This window comes from Prinia subflava, chromosome 6 (genome assembly GCF_021018805.1).
Source record: "Prinia subflava isolate CZ2003 ecotype Zambia chromosome 6, Cam_Psub_1.2, whole genome shotgun sequence".
NCBI lineage: Eukaryota > Metazoa > Chordata > Aves > Passeriformes > Cisticolidae > Prinia > Prinia subflava.
In genome coordinates, this window is record NC_086252.1 from 12,097,399 (window position 1) to 12,112,936 (window position 15,538).

At 39.1% G+C, this 15,538-nt stretch overlaps 1 protein-coding gene across 2 annotated transcripts; it reads left to right on the forward strand.

Moving 5' to 3' along the window:
- Positions 1-4,705: 4,705 nt before the first annotated feature.
- On the forward strand, positions 4,706-15,306 carry SGO2 (shugoshin 2). Of its 2 annotated transcripts, none has more exons than XM_063399800.1 (9): positions 4,706-4,941; positions 6,862-7,016; positions 7,594-7,769; positions 8,122-8,199; positions 8,999-9,081; positions 9,464-9,690; positions 10,145-12,112; positions 13,762-13,906; positions 14,894-15,306. In XM_063399800.1, exons 2-9 carry the CDS (start codon positions 6,875-6,877, stop codon positions 15,003-15,005), a joined length of 2,931 nt encoding a protein of 976 aa, XP_063255870.1. In that variant the 5' UTR covers positions 4,706-4,941; positions 6,862-6,874; the 3' UTR covers positions 15,006-15,306. The 2 variants fall into 2 exon arrangements, with proteins under 2 accessions (XP_063255870.1, XP_063255871.1); XM_063399801.1 differs by having other exon boundaries at positions 10,145-10,306.
- Positions 15,307-15,538: the final 232 nt, after the last annotated feature.

Here is a 15,538-nt window from a genome sequence, read left to right on the forward strand (position 1 = left end):
AATGCAAATAGCTAATATTCTGCACCCTTAGTGTAAAAAACTATTGCGTTTTACTTTGCTAGGCAGCGCGGCCTCTTTAAAACCCGATCTTTAATTAGGGCTGCTTCAACTCCCGGGCCGCTCGCTCACCCCTTCCATGCCCCGGGGTGCTGCTCGGCCCAAGAGGGGTGAGCGGTGAGCGGTGAGCGGTGACCTGTGACCTGTGACCTGTGAGCGGTGAGCGGTGAGCGGTGAGCGGTGAGCGGTGACCTGTGACCTGTGACCTGTGAGCGGTGAGCGGTGAGCGGTGACCTGTGAGCGGTGAGCGGTGAGCGGTGAGCGGTGACCTGTGACCTGTGACCTGTGAGCGGTGAGCGGTGACCTGTGAGCGGTGAGCGGTGAGCGGTGACCTGTGAGCGGTGAGCGGTGAGCGGTGAGCGGTGACCTGTGACCTGTGAGCGGTGAGCGGTGACCTGTGAGCGGTGAGCGGTGAGCGGTGACCTGTGAGCGGTGAGCGGTGAGCGGTGAGCTGTGACCTGTGACCTGTGAGCGGTGAGCGGTGAGCGGTGACCTGTGACCGGTGAGCGGTGAGCGGTGAGCTGTGACCTGTGACCTGTGAGCGGTGAGCGGTGAGCGGTGAGCGGTGAGCGGAGAGCGGTGAGCGGTGACCTGTGAGCGGTGAGCGGTGAGCGGTGAGCGGTGAGCGGTGAGCGGTGACCTGTGAGCGGTGACCTGTGAGCGGTGAGCGGTGAGCGGTGAGCGGTGACCTGTGACCGGTGAGCGGTGAGCGGTGACCTGTGAGCGGTGAGCGGTGAGCGGTGAGCGGTGCGCGGTGAGCGGTGAGCGGTGAGCGGTGACCTGTGAGTGGTGAGCGGTGACCTGTGAGCGGTGAGCGGTGACCTGTGAGCGGTGAGCGGTGAGCGGTGAGCGGTGACCTGTGACCTGTGAGCGGTGAGCGGTGAGCGGTGAGCGGTGACCTGTGACCTGTGACCTGTGAGCGGTGAGCGGTGAGCGGTGCGCGGTGAGCGGTGAGCGGTGAGCGGTGACCTGTGAGTGGTGAGCGGTGACCTGTGAGCGGTGAGCGGTGACCTGTGAGCGGTGAGCGGTGAGCGGTGAGCGGTGACCTGTGACCTGTGAGCGGTGAGCGGTGAGCGGTGAGCGGTGAGCGTCCCTGCCGGGGCAGCGCTCAGGGGCGGCCGCCCCGCGGAGCCTGTGGGCCACGCTCCCCAAATGGTGCAGGGAGGACCGGGCCGGGCCGGGCCAGCAGAGGGACAGCCCGTGTGCCCCGGCCGCGCCATTCCCTCCCAGAGGTCCCTGCCGCGGGCCGGCCGAGTGCAGGGGCCCCCGGGGCTCGGCTGCCGCTGCTCCCCGGCGCTCCTTCAGGCGCTCCTTCAGGCGTCCCCTCAGGCGTCCTCCGAAGTGTGGCTGACCCTCCTGCAGTGGGCTGTTCTGTAAGGCAAAACCCGTGCTGATAGCTTTTTTTATTTTAAGTGCAAATAAGGTTTACTCACAGTGGGTTTGATTCTGTTGCTGTTTCTCTAGTCTCCATAGTCAGAATCTTAGAATGGTTTGGTTTGGAAGGGGACCTTGAAGAGCATCCACTTCAAACCACCCCCTCCCTTGAATACGGATGGGGCATCCGCAGTTTCCCTGGGCAACCTGTTCCACTGCCTCACCACCCTCACAGATTTTTTTTTTTTTTTTTTTTTTTTCCCCTAATAGCTGATATAAACCTGTTCTCTTTCAATATGAACTCGTTTCCTCTTGCCCTGGCACTACATCCTCGTGTAAATACTCTTGCTCATCTTTCCTCTAAGTAGGCACTGAAAGGCTGCAATTAGGTCACCCTGGAGCCTTCTCTTCTCCAGACTGAACAAAGCCAATTCTCTCAGCCTTTCCTCAAAGGAGATATGAGAGATGCTGCATTTCTTTAATCTCTTTGGTGGTCTCCTCTGGATTCACTCCACCTGTTCTTCCTGTGCTGGGGTCCCCAGAGCTGATGCCGTGTTCCAGGTGGGATCTCAGAGCAGAGGGGCAGAATCCCCTGCCTTGCTCTGCTGCCCCTGGGGCTTTGGATGCAGCCCAGGGCCCGTTTGGCTTTCTGGGCTGAAATCTCCCATTGCTGGGTCATGTCCAGTGTCCCCTCCACCAGCTCCCTCCAAGTCCTTCTCAGCAGGGCAGCTCAATCTGAGAGCAGCTTGAGCTGACTCCTGACACGGTGGTGCTGGGTTGATGGCAGATGATCTTGAAGATCTCTTCCAACCTTGACAAGTCTGTGATTCAGTAACGAGGCAGGATGCCTCACCCTCATACAGTCATTTTAAAAAGACATTCAGAAAGCATCCTATTAAATTCCTTATGTCTGGCATAGAGTTGCGTGGTCATCAAAATGCATGCAAAAAACAATAGAAAGGTAAAGAAAATAGGTTCTTGTTACACTTTTGTCTCACCCTCATTACACAAAGTTTATATACACGAAAAATATTTCTGAAATGCAGCTGCAGTTTCTAAAAAAAAAGAAAAAAAATACAACATTATGTCTACCTCGCACTTACTCTTCCTTTATTTGTTTACAAAGTTTGGGTTTTTGCCATAACATACAGTAAGAAACTATCCTTGTGGATACAACTGCCAAGTAACTAGGAGTTGTGTGCAAAAGTTAACAGCATCAAACTCGGGATTTCTGCAGCCTTTCCGGAAGGTATGAGCTGGTTATGTTTAGAATATATAATATACAATATATTATATAAAATATATTTTATGTATCATATTTACTATATAATGAGATAACTAAATCCCAAATGTTCAGAGTGTATTTTTATTGCTACCTGAAGTCCAGTAAAAATCTACTTACTTAACTGTACACTGCACATATAAGAAATGTGCCTATATTGTGTTTAAATAGTTCATTTAGTTATATCTGCAATTCTTACTGATTTTCATCTTGTATCCTCCTAATTTTTTACTCATAATTTCCTTTTGGAGGTGTTTTGTCACCAGTTTAAGGTATTTAAAACTTCAGCTACAGGCTCATTTGCTAAAGGGTCAGACCAAATGATAGGCCAAAAACCAGACCAAAATAGGGCAGCTACAGTTCCAACTGTCACTTGCTTTATTCTGGTCTCTTACTACATTTTATTTTTGGGAATACCTAAATATTCATAGGCTACTGTGTTTTCAGTTAATATCTAAGACCATAAACTTATAATTCAGCCTTCCCTTCAGTAAAGTGAAGAACATCAGAGGAAAGAGTCAAATAAATCATATAAATCATCTTCTGGGATAATAAATTCTCTTTGGAATTGTGTAACTCTGAGTGATCACTTACTACTTAAAACTCACTTCTCTTTATCTCTTTATCTCATATCTATCTATGCAGATTTGCATTCAAATGGCAGTTCCAGGCCATTTAGTAAAGCTATAAAATAAACACGTTTCGTTTTTCTTGGCATCTAATCATGCTCCAGTTGCAGCAAAGAGAGGGAATGCCATGCCAAGCACCAAGGCTCTCTTGTGCTTGACCAAGAGTGTACCCAGAAGCCAGGTGTCTGATGCTTCATATCTAATGAATTAACACAAGTTACATGTCACTGAATGCAATAGAGGCTGATAATTCATGCATGTTTGATTTACTGTAAAACAAGCAAAAATAAGTATAATAGATTGTTTTTGTGGAACAGTGGCGTCTAGTCTAACGGTATTAGTAAGGATATATTTTCCCTCACTGGGAATAGTTCATGCACAGCAATTGCAGCTTAAATGTGGACATTGTTATCAAATGTTATAGTGTAAGTACAGCCTTTGGTCCTTTTCACTCTAAAACATTGACTTAATGAAGCTGCAGCTTTCCATGCTTCTTTTCACCTTTAAGCTGGCTTGGTTTTGTCTCAAAAGTCTGGACAATGTTCCTGTATTTCTGCACTGTAAGACCATAACAATATACACAGTTTCAGTCAATACACACACACACACATAAAACAAACAGTGCAATAGGTTTTGGGGCTCAAATTTAACCATGTGAATTTTCATTACAATTACAAATTACAAAAGGCTTAGTACAGCATGTACTTGGCATAGTAGTGTGCAGCATGACCAGCCCTACAAGCCTTTTGAGCTGTGTGTTTTGGGAAATGAACACAGGAATGTTTTTGTTTTGGTGTTTCCTAGTTTTCCAAGGAAGCCAGGCTTACACACTCATCCTCTGTATAACTGTGTTTCACTTTAGTAATTTCAGTCAAATTTGATGGAGAGGAAGAGGCATTATTAAATAGATTTTTCATTAAGCTTGTGCAAGAAGTGGTGTGATTAAAGGAATTCTTAGTACCATAATTTCAGGAAATGATATATCATGAGCTCAGGTCTTGTTGGACATCAGAAAATCCAGAAAGAAAGAAGCTATAATCTACCCACCAGAAGTGCTTTAGTCGTAGCTCACACTGTATTAGACACTACAGGATTAATTCCTTAACCAAGATTCTTGAAGATGTAGGTATCTGGTAAAGTACAAATTCAGTTCCCACATGATTAGAGTTTTCACAAGAGTCTGTGTGTTTTCTTCTCACTACCTTTAATTTCTTCTCAGTTTAAAGACCAGTCATAAGATCCCAAGTGACTGAAAGCCATAATTGTGCTCTTAATATACATTTAAGATATATAGGCTGTGAAACTTGGCAGTGCTTTAAGTTCTTCCCTACTCTGAGTAGCTGGCAATTACCTGGAGATTTTTACAAGTGTTCCAGTGTGGGAGTTCCTCAGTGAAGTGTAAAGGAAAGTATGACCATGGGTGGAAATGCAATACTTCACATTTTATTTTAAATTAATTGCCCACTGAAGTGACATAAACACTAAATGGAAGCAAAATGGTGATTGCCTCTTCAAGACTTAAGACCATTGTGGAATTGGAGGAAATGAAAACTCATTGTTGGATCTGGAAAGAAAACACCGCCATGTGGAAAGGAGAAGGTATGTTTTATTTGATTGGTTTTCTGTTTTTAAAGTTATGTAAGTTTATTTGCTCTTTCATTTGGCCAAAGTTTTATAATGGCTACAGTCACTTCCAAGTTTCCTTGTAAGGGCAAATGTACCAAAGGTATATGATGTGTGTGGGATCAAAGTTGTATTTTAAGGGTTTTGCATGGAAGCAGAGAGGTTTGCAGCTTCAGGGCCACGCTGAGAAACTCTGTCATACATCATTCACTAAAAAAGGTACAAACAAGGGACTCTCCAGGTGCTGTTTAGAGCAGATTATGAAAATAGTAAGTTCATGAAGATCCATTTTCACATAATGCTACTCATATTTAATGTGTGATTCGTTTGACTTACTTTATAGAATATTGTAATGTTAGCACACAGCAAGGTAAGGTTTTTTGACAATTACTGCATTACAGAAACTGATGCTTTTTTATTTCAACTTTCTCTGTAAATCTTCAAATGAAGCATTAATTCTGCTTACTCTAAAATTACCAATTCCTGGATCAGATTTAGCAGTTAAGGTCCACCTGAGCACACTTAGCCAGTAAAAGAGAATGTATGTGAAGAAATTTTAGGGAAAAGCATTTAATTAGACTGAAGTGCTTCCATGCAATTCACAGTCCTCATATTACCTGAACCACATTTAAACTGGGCTTGCTCAAATTCTGTTGTCAGAGACTTCCTGCCCTTCCAAGTCTGTAGGTATACGGGCAGCATATAATCTACTAGGCTGTAAATTTATCACTGTTGTCTTCCTAACTGCCCTGATGCCTGTCTATACATTGTTACTCCATGTATGGATACTAATAGATCAAAATCAGCCAGAAAGAAATTTCACTTGCCACTGAGAAGGAATTACATGTTTTTCTGCCTTAAACCTAAAGGAAATCTTTGAACTGAAAGCCAAACACCTCAATCTCTTCCTAAAAATCTCTGACAGCTAAGTGTAGTATCTGGAATTTTCTAAAACTGATGCTAAGCGTTCATATCCTTAATATCTACCTATTTTTTAAAAAATAATTGTATATTATTAATGGTATTGCAAACGGTTTTCAAAGATACGTAGCTGGGAAGTTAAAAACACCCAACTCCTTTTTAAAACACGCAGAGATGTCACTAAAGAGCCGGAACCGTGGATTAGCGATAATGACCGCTGCATGTCCCACTTGTGAAAGGCCCCTGCCCGAACCAGAGCCCGGGCGAACCGTTCGAGCACGGGCGATGCCGATCGTGTGCAAGAGCCCCTCAGCGCCGGGCGCCCCTCAGCGCCGGGCGCCCCTCAGCGCCGGGCTGCGCTCACTCCCGCGCGCCCCTCAGCGCCGGGCTGCGCTCGCGGCCCCGCCCCGCGCGCGGCCCAACGGCCCCGCCTCGCTCCCGGCTGTGCGCGCGCGCGGCCGTTGGCTCTGAGGGCGGCGGGGGCTCCGGGGCGGGCGGAGCCGCGCAGGGCGCTGCTGGCCGATCTCTGACGGTCTCTGCCTCTCCCTGCCTCTTTCTGCCTCTTTCGGGTTAACTCTGCAGCGTTTGTTACGCGCTTTTTAAAAATGCGTCAGTTTTTAAATCTGTCCTGACAAAGTGCAAGCTGATTCTGGTCGTATTGTGAAGTGGTAGAACCTTGGGGTTTTCTTTCCCTTTTTATGTGTTAACTGGGATAGTTAACGTGAGGGAGTAGACAAGTTAAAGAAAATCCATCATCTTTTCAGGTTTCATGGTTTATTAGTTAACTATTTTGCCTCTTTGTATTAATATCTCATTGTGTTGATTAATTGATTAATCTGTTTTAATTAACAAAGGTAAAGACTGAAGCAGTTATTTCAACTTCAGACACAGAAATCCTCATAAGACATAATAAACTCAATTCTGAAAAGTGTCAAAAAGATTATTTATTTGGACGTTCTCTTTGACGGTGTACAGATTGATTTTGAGGATGCATAAAGGAGCAACTGCCAAATCATCATCTGTGTTCACCTCAAATGCTGCCAAAGGATGGATGAAGAAGAGGGATGGAGCATTACAAGCTGCAAAATGGAATGCTTCTTTAGCTTCTAAAATCAAAACTAAATTAATAAGTAAGTCCTGTTAAAATAAAACTGAAGCTATATACTGTACTTAGAATGTATGGCTTCAAAAGGAATAGTAATTGTATTTAACATGATTAACTGAAATTCTGCCTGATAAAGTATTCTGTTACAGATAGATACAGATATATATAGATACTTACAGATATAGGTAAGTTTTCATTAGGACAGCGGGCATACATATTTTGAATATAAAGCTTTTTTCTTTATGTTGTCAGAACTCACATTTATTATGAGAATGTTTGAATGTTTAAATTTGTAATTTTTTAAAAATTTGTAAACATTTTTATGCCTGTGAAATTACCAAATTTTAAGTATTTTCTTCTTAAAATAACCTTGTTTTTAAAATTCCGGACTAGAGCAGAATTTATTATTTCTATGCATGAAATAAACTTGAAACAGGCAGAGTAGTCATCAGAATGACAGCCACATAAACATTGGAAAGTGTTAGGCTTTGCTGCTGTTGCATCAGAATCTACAGATAAAAACATTGTCATGTAGTGATAGTTTACACAGAGAGGGCCTGGAACTGAAGCTGTTGAAAATAATATTATTTTGTCTCTTTTAGATAACTCATCTATGTTTAAAGTATCTTTACAACAAAATAACAAAGCATTAGCTGTGGCTTTGAGTGTTGAAAAAGAAAATTCTCGCAAACTAAGGAATGAGAAGATTTTTCTTCAGAAGGAACTAGAAAAACTCCAGCTTCATAATATCTCACTTCGTCAAAAACTAACTTGTTTGGTATGCTGCAAATAATATTGTTTAAACTTAGAGCAGCTAAACTAAGCTTTTATCTTTTTTTGAAACTTAATATTACTTCTTAAAATACGTCTCAGATTTGTGAAGTTGTATCACCTGACAGCATAATATTTACATTTGATTTTTCTTTTGTAGCTTTTTTTGAACTATGTTGTCTATCACTATTTATATGTATAGCTATTTTAGTCCCAGGTTCACCTTTATATTTCTAGGTATAGAGATGAGTTTGTGCTTAATTAAGTCTAAAAAAAAATGCAGGATAGATTCACATTTTATATCTTGTTTCTTCTTACATCAGAAGCCACTTAAAATATATTTTTTCTATTATATGCAGAATAAAACTCTTATTGGAATAGATGCATTTTTGAATGAAAACCTCTTAACTGCAATAGAAATAAGCAGTCCTTCAGAGGTAAGATGTTTTTTCAACTTTACCATATTGAACTCATCTTCCAGGATAAGATTTCCAAAGCATCAAATTGAGTGCAATGTTGAAATACTATTTGTGTTGTAAAACATTTACCCCAATTCCTTCACACTTGGAGTTAAACCAGAATAATAAAATAGATTGAATTTTGCTGTACTGAAAATTTAGGATTTAATCTGGATTCCAAAGTATCTAAAAGTTAAATATCAGTTAACCTGAAAGAAGAATGATGAAAAAAAAAAAAACGCTTAGTACTTCAGTATGTAGTGAGCAAGCTACCTGCCTTCCTTGCTTAGTGCTGCAATAAATATCTTACATCTGGGAACTTAACCAGAAAACATAGTCCATGTTAGCCCTTGTGTCATGGAAGAAATACAATTAATTTTTAAAAAAGGAAAATACTATGTTTTCTGTTCTCAACTTGCTTAGTTTTGCTCTGGGCCACGATACGTATAATGCAGTATGCGTGAGTTATAGCTACGTTTAGAAAGTCTGTACACTCCTTTGGGATAAAAGTAGGTTATGTATTTCGATGAATTTTGTAACAAAATATTTTGCTTTAAAATTATTGCTTTAAAATTTTGCTTTAAAATTATTGTTTGAATATCTTGTGCCTTTCATCTGTGCATGTATTTTTTTCCCATTCATTTTTGTGTTTTTTGTGGTTTTTGTTTTGTTTTTTTGTTTTTGTTTTGGTTTGTTTTTTTCTGTGGATATTTCTAATACTTAAAATGTAAGAGAATATTTAATTATTAGCATTTCCCTGCTGTTCTTTTTTCGAAAGGATCTCCAGAGTTCCTTTCTGCTGTCAGCTGGCCCAAGCAGCCCCACTGGTGACGAGTTCAGGAGCGCGCGCCGGCCAGCTCGGTAGGTGGTTGTGTTAAATGCCAAAGGTGGTTGGTGTCTGTGGCTTTCTCTTGCAGCTCATCCTTGTACATTGTCCTGGGTAGTTTTGAGGTAGTGAGAAAACCGTTTCCTGTTTAATCTGGAAACTACCTGTTTGCAGCTTGGAATTTAGAGAGAGAGTGGTAGGCAAAACTTTTGTTTGAGTAACTCACTGCATGTTTCATGTGATCTCACCAGCCCAAAGCAGGATTCTCTATCATCAAAAGTACATTTGCCCCAAGAAGAACCCAATATCATACTCGAGTTCTTGAGTTCTGCTATTAACAAGGGAACGTTTTAAACGATTGAATGTCATGATAGAAAATGTAATAAAAATCTTCACAGTAGAATTTTCTCTTTTCAGATCTGTAGACTTGCCAGCAAAGCTTCCCGTCATTGCAACAGCTAACGCAAAGCAGCAAGGTAGCCCTTCTCTGGGTGGAGCATCAAATTCTTATGAGTGTACCACTAAATTGACAGAGGAAATGAGTTCAGATCAAGTCAAGTTTGCGTCACTCTGGCCTTCTGGTAGAAATAATCGAAAGTTAATTGAAACGGAACCAATGGTTGACATGAATAGGTTTTTGAAAGGTATGATGTATTTCTGTATAAGTGATTTATTGTTCAAGCTCTCTGCGAATTAGTATTTAATAATTCATTAGTTAATGTGAAATACAGAAGATATAGCAAGATTCCTAAACTGTAATAAACTAGTAAAAAACAAATGCTCATCCATAAGTATAGGTGCCCTGAAAATGATTTATAGAATAATATTCATTGAAATGACATTGCTAAGACAACCAAATAATAGCTGAAGTAGTTATAAAAATAGTTTTATTTATTTCCAATTTTAAAACTCCAACTTCAGTAAATCATAAAATTAGCTTCAGTTTACTAAATTTTTAAGGACCAACCAAAAACATGTGTATTCAGTTTAAAAAAAGTATAATTTTCCATACTTCTGGTTGAGCCTTCAGTGGTTTTAGGCAGATAATTACACTCTAATCTTCTTTTTCCCAAGCTGCTGAAGTTTTTCTCTTTGCAGAAAATCAACGGTGTTCAGAATCAAGTTGCAGTAGTGCCTTCCTGACTCATGGGAAAAATACACAATCCTTAGAACAGTCTGAGGAGCCTACAGAACAGTATCGTGATAGTTCATTCCAATCCTATGAATATGTGACTGAAAGAAAGAAAAATGAAGTGCTTTGTAAGTCAAAAACTCAACCTAGTATAAAGGATTTTGATAAAAAATACAGGTCACTGAATCTGCCTCATCATGACATCAACAGTAATAGCAATGCCAATGATAGGAATTTACAGGAGAATTCAAGTGACTTGTCTGGAATTATTCCTTCACCTCTTAAATTTAACAGTAAAAGTAAGACAGATTTTAGCAAGCGGCTTTTTACTGACAAGATGAAGCCGGAAGAAACTGTTTATGATGCTGATATGGAGTTGACTGCCAGTGATGCAAGTGAACTACTCACAGTTACAGCAAAAGGCAATTATAAATTGCAACAAAATAAAATTAATAATGCCAATTCTGACAAAATATTACCAAATTTCAGAAAAGTAAAATATTGTAAGAAGGATAAAGAAAAGATTAAAAGCAAGACTGAGGTCCATTCAAATTTGCATGCAGAAGAAAAGCACTCTAGGGCTGACAATAGTGAAACTTCAGAAACTACTGATTCACAAACTCAGCTATTCCAAAGTCAAACAGAACAGCTACCTGCAGGAAATTCTGTAGAGCAACAGAGTGGAACAAGTAAAGCTAAGGATGCCAGGAGGACATACCAGGTTAATGTAATGAGTCCAAGAAAACAAGAGACGAATAAAGGAACTTCCTCAGAAATGTTTGGAGAAGTGGAAAGCAGAATGCAAAAACCAGACTTAAGCTCATCTGTTAACAAGATACCACCAGAAGTTCATTGTGCTGAACATTTACCATTCCAAGATAGCATTTCTGATATACTGCCTTTACAGGAGGGCTTTATGAATACAAACAAGAAAGATAAAAAACCAAGAATAAAGAGGAAAACTTCTCAAAACCTTTCCAAAGCAAACACAGCAAAATCCTCTACAGAGGAAAATAGCCAGTATGTAGAATATATTTCAAAAAAATCTCCAACAGAGCTAAACCAATGTGACAGCAGTAAGAGAAAACAAGACCAAAAGAATATTATAGACAGAAAAAACAACCAAAAAAGTAGTTACAGACAAGGCAGAGAAACTGAAAATGGCATTCCTCATAAAGTTAGCCAGAAACTAGACCTAAAGAGCAGCCATTTTTCGCCAGGCAGATTGAAGCGTACATTGGCAAAGGCCGGCCGGAAAGCGTGTGTAATACCAAAGGAAAATCTTACACGGTTCTCAGTTTGTAAAAGTGAAGAATTAAAAAACAAGCATTCATTGCTTGCAGAGGCTGGAAAGAAAGTAACTGTAACTCAGCAAATGCAAATAGCTTTAGGTACTCACAATGGTGTAGCTCTGAATACACCACAAGCTAAAGAACAGGTTGATGATGATGCTAACAGGTTAAAGAAGGTAGATTCCTCAGCAGCAGCAAATAAAACCTCCCACATAAGTAATTTTCCTGATAAGCATGTAAAGCAGAAAAAAAGGTTTAGTTCTGATATTACTAAGACCAGACAAGAAAAAAGTTATGTCAGGCATTTTGATCAGGGGGGTCAGAATATTTTGGATGACCAGGAAGTCCCTCATGAAGTGGATTCCTTTGTAAGTAAGTTGAAGCCTGTGATTGAAGTTGACTGCTGTAAGAATATGCCATTTAAGGCAGATAGCTTTTCCCAGGAAGGTCTTTCCAACGTGGAGCTCCCAGCTCTTGGTAACTACAATGCTGCCATCAATTTCTCTATACTGAAAAGCTCTGAAATCCATGGGCAAAATGATCATAATGAAGCACTGGATGCTTCATTCACCGAAAAAGCAGAACAAAATACGGATCATATTTCTAAACAGAGTAACAAAAATACTCTGACACCTTGTCATGGTAAGTGTGTGGGCTAGAAAAAGCAAGGTATTTTGAATTAGGTAGTGCCTGAAATAGTGGTAACATGTCTGCTCTTAATTCTGTGCTCTCATTGCTTGTTTAGAGCAGCTAAAACAGGAGTGGAAAAGGTAAGAATGAAAATCATCAAAATCTTCTATGTCATGTATCAGTCACAATGTCTTTTTAGATTGTGGTGACTAATATCCGTGTTATTTTTCAATATATCCCAAGATGATACTTAGTCGGGCAGATGTAAGTAGTTTACATCCTTGAGAAGCAATTTTAGTTAAAGCATATATTCTTTTTTTGAAGAATTCCATTGCATTCAAAAGGTTGGGGAATGAAAGATAAGATAGCTTGAGCATTTTATCCATGGGAAACAAGACAGGTCTACACTGTTTCCTTCTTACATGGAAAATACAGCTGGACCTAAAGATTTCATTTTTGTTTCTTTAGAAACACTGCAACTCAACAGGAATTCTGATATCTAAAAGAAGTATGTTGAGTAGGTTTTTCTATGACCTGCCCATGTGCCAACTTTGATGTGACAATCTCTTTCTTTAAGTAAGATACATTAAGAATATAATAAAACTTTAATGTAGTCTGGAAGACAGGTTTAAATTCTTCTATAATAAATGCAATCATTATAATACAATGTAATGGAGTTAATGGAATATAACTAACACTTCTATACAAGAGTTTAAATATACTTTAGAACGTAGCTGTGAAATTTCATAGCATTAGGGATTTATTTTGTAAACATACTTATTCCCAACAAGTTCCTGTTAATTTCATAGTCTGAGACAGCCCCAGCACCTAGTCAGTATCCTAGCTCAAATTAATAGTTTGAATCCCAAACTATTAAGCTAATACTGCCTTGGCTTCATTTAAATGCTAGGACACAATGGCTAAAAAAATCTCCTGTTTTACATGAGCACAGAATCGGAACACTGGCAAAATGAGAGCAGTCTTTGGGATTTGTGTTTTCTCATTTTCAGTTCCTTCTTTGGAAGATGGAAAAAGGATCCCATACTTTTAGTAGCTTTAATGGTAAATTAGTAAGCCCTTGCGATCAGCAGTATCAAACACTGCTGGCATAAAAAGCAAGGTAGTTATTTGATCTTCATCCATTTAAATATAGTTCAAAAGACCATTAAGTTTTCATGCTACATTCAAATCCAAATCTTGAATTGAAAGATTGCTGTGCTCGTTTTTTACACATAGGCGCAAAAAGAAGGCATAAAGCTGGAAAATGCAGAACTAAAAAACTTCTGTACCACTGGACTCTTCAGATTATACAGGTGTGCCCTCCCCCTGTGTTCAAGGAGCTGTGTGCAGTGTTACTTTTGTAAATGCAACAAGGCAGTCCTGAGCAGTCACAGGGCTGCTCTGAAATTCTCATGGGGCTCTCTGAAGTGTCCCATGAGCTGAGGCATACCTCAAACAGCTCCCAGTTTGTACAGGATGAAAGCTGCTCTAAAAGCATTTTCTTTGATTATCTATCCCATTTTTGTTGAATACCTTTAGTGTAGGAGCAGTAACCAATGTACCTGAATTAAGAAACATATATTAAAAAGAATTATTAATTTAAATTTACATATGATTCAGGAAATACTTAAAATGAAGCATATCAACTACTGTATTTACAGGGAGAAAAGCTTTCCAAGACCTGACAAATACTAGTATACAAGTTCACACTTCTGTACCTAGATCCTCCCAAACTTTAGAAGACTCAGCAGCACCCCGGAGACGAGGCAGACCCACTGTTTGCTACAAGGAACCCAATCTACACAGGTAGGTACACATAAACTGGGGCTTTTGTTCTTGTCTTTTGTATACGTAACTTCTTCCAGTAAGGAGTGGTTGTTAACCCCCAAATAAACAATTGAGTTATCACAAGTCTCTTTTGCAAGATTCTTCAGTGTTGATATAAAGCTGCTCCAATTAGTGTGGCAGAATTTCCAAGTGCCAAAAGAAGACAACAATAGTATTTAAATTCTAAAATATAGTTTGGACTAATCGAGAATAATAGTGAATCTTAATGTTTATCATGATAACCCCTTTAGAAATGAATAATTATGAATGTTATACTTCAAGATAAATTATACCATAATAATGTCCTTGTCATCTTGTGAAATGGAAAGGAAATTTATGTACTAATATCATATAATTTAGTAGTTTTGCTTTAACTAGCTGTATATAGTATAAGAAATCATTTAACATATACTAATTTGATAGTTATATTGGATATATTATTTTATAAGTAATTTGCCTCTTAGTATTCTTAGCAAATTTAGTGGCACAGGATTTTATAGCTTATTAAAAGACAAGACATAAATTCTGAAATAACTTGTAAAATTTAAAAGAGGATTTGAAACCCAAACTTGCATTAAGAAAACTAATATACTTGCTCTTACATTAATACATCTAAATATAAATTAATCTTTATGTTCATTACCTCTGAAAATACTCTGCAAGTTTTTGCCAGGAAGTTGTTGAGGTTTTTTTGTTTGGTTTGGATTTTTTTTTGTAGTATAATATTAATTTAAGGAACAGTTCCAAATATTTCTAGCATTATTTTGGAAAGCAATAGTTATCTATGTCTTGCGTTTTCAGACATACTTATTTTCCACAAATTCAATTTCTATAGTGTATCAAGCTTTCATTAATGCTATTTACCATTTGAATTATCATGATATAGTAATGTAGGTTACATTACTATAATTGCATAGGTGCTTGATGATATTCATAACTGATGTCTTTTATTTCTTTTCTTTACAGCAAATTAAGGCGAGGGGATCGATTTACAGATACACAGTTCCTGAATTCCCCAGTCTACAAAGTAAAAAATAAAGGAAGTTTTAAAAGCAAATCAAGATTTTTGGAAGAATAGAGAATTGCCTTTACAGACAGTACTTCTAAAATGGGTACAATTGTTTATGTGTATATGTAAATGTTTAGCAATATAGAGTGTTTATTGTTCTTTGATTAGTAAAGGTCTTCCACAATGGAATTTTCTGGAGAAGAACCTCTATAAAAGGGGCACAGAATACTTTACTGAGGAAGGCATCCAGGTTAGGCTCACTCGTGTTTTGCATTTCTGAACAGTAATTTATAATCTGTTCAAATGGCTTGCAGCACTTCTTAAATTGTTAGAAAATATATGTTTTAATGAGAAATAAAAATAAACCAGCTTTGGGAATTGTACTGTGAGTTTTTCATATTTATTTTGAGTGGAACCATCTCTCAGTGCTGGTTAGAACAGACACACACATCCCAAATTTTATGAATTTATTGAAATAGATGGAGATAGTCCCTCTTTTTTTGATAATTGACTTCTGGATTTGACAGACTCACACTGAGATTGCAATAAGGAAATCTCATTGAGAAATAATGGAGGGAAGTTAAGTGTCCACAGTATGTGCC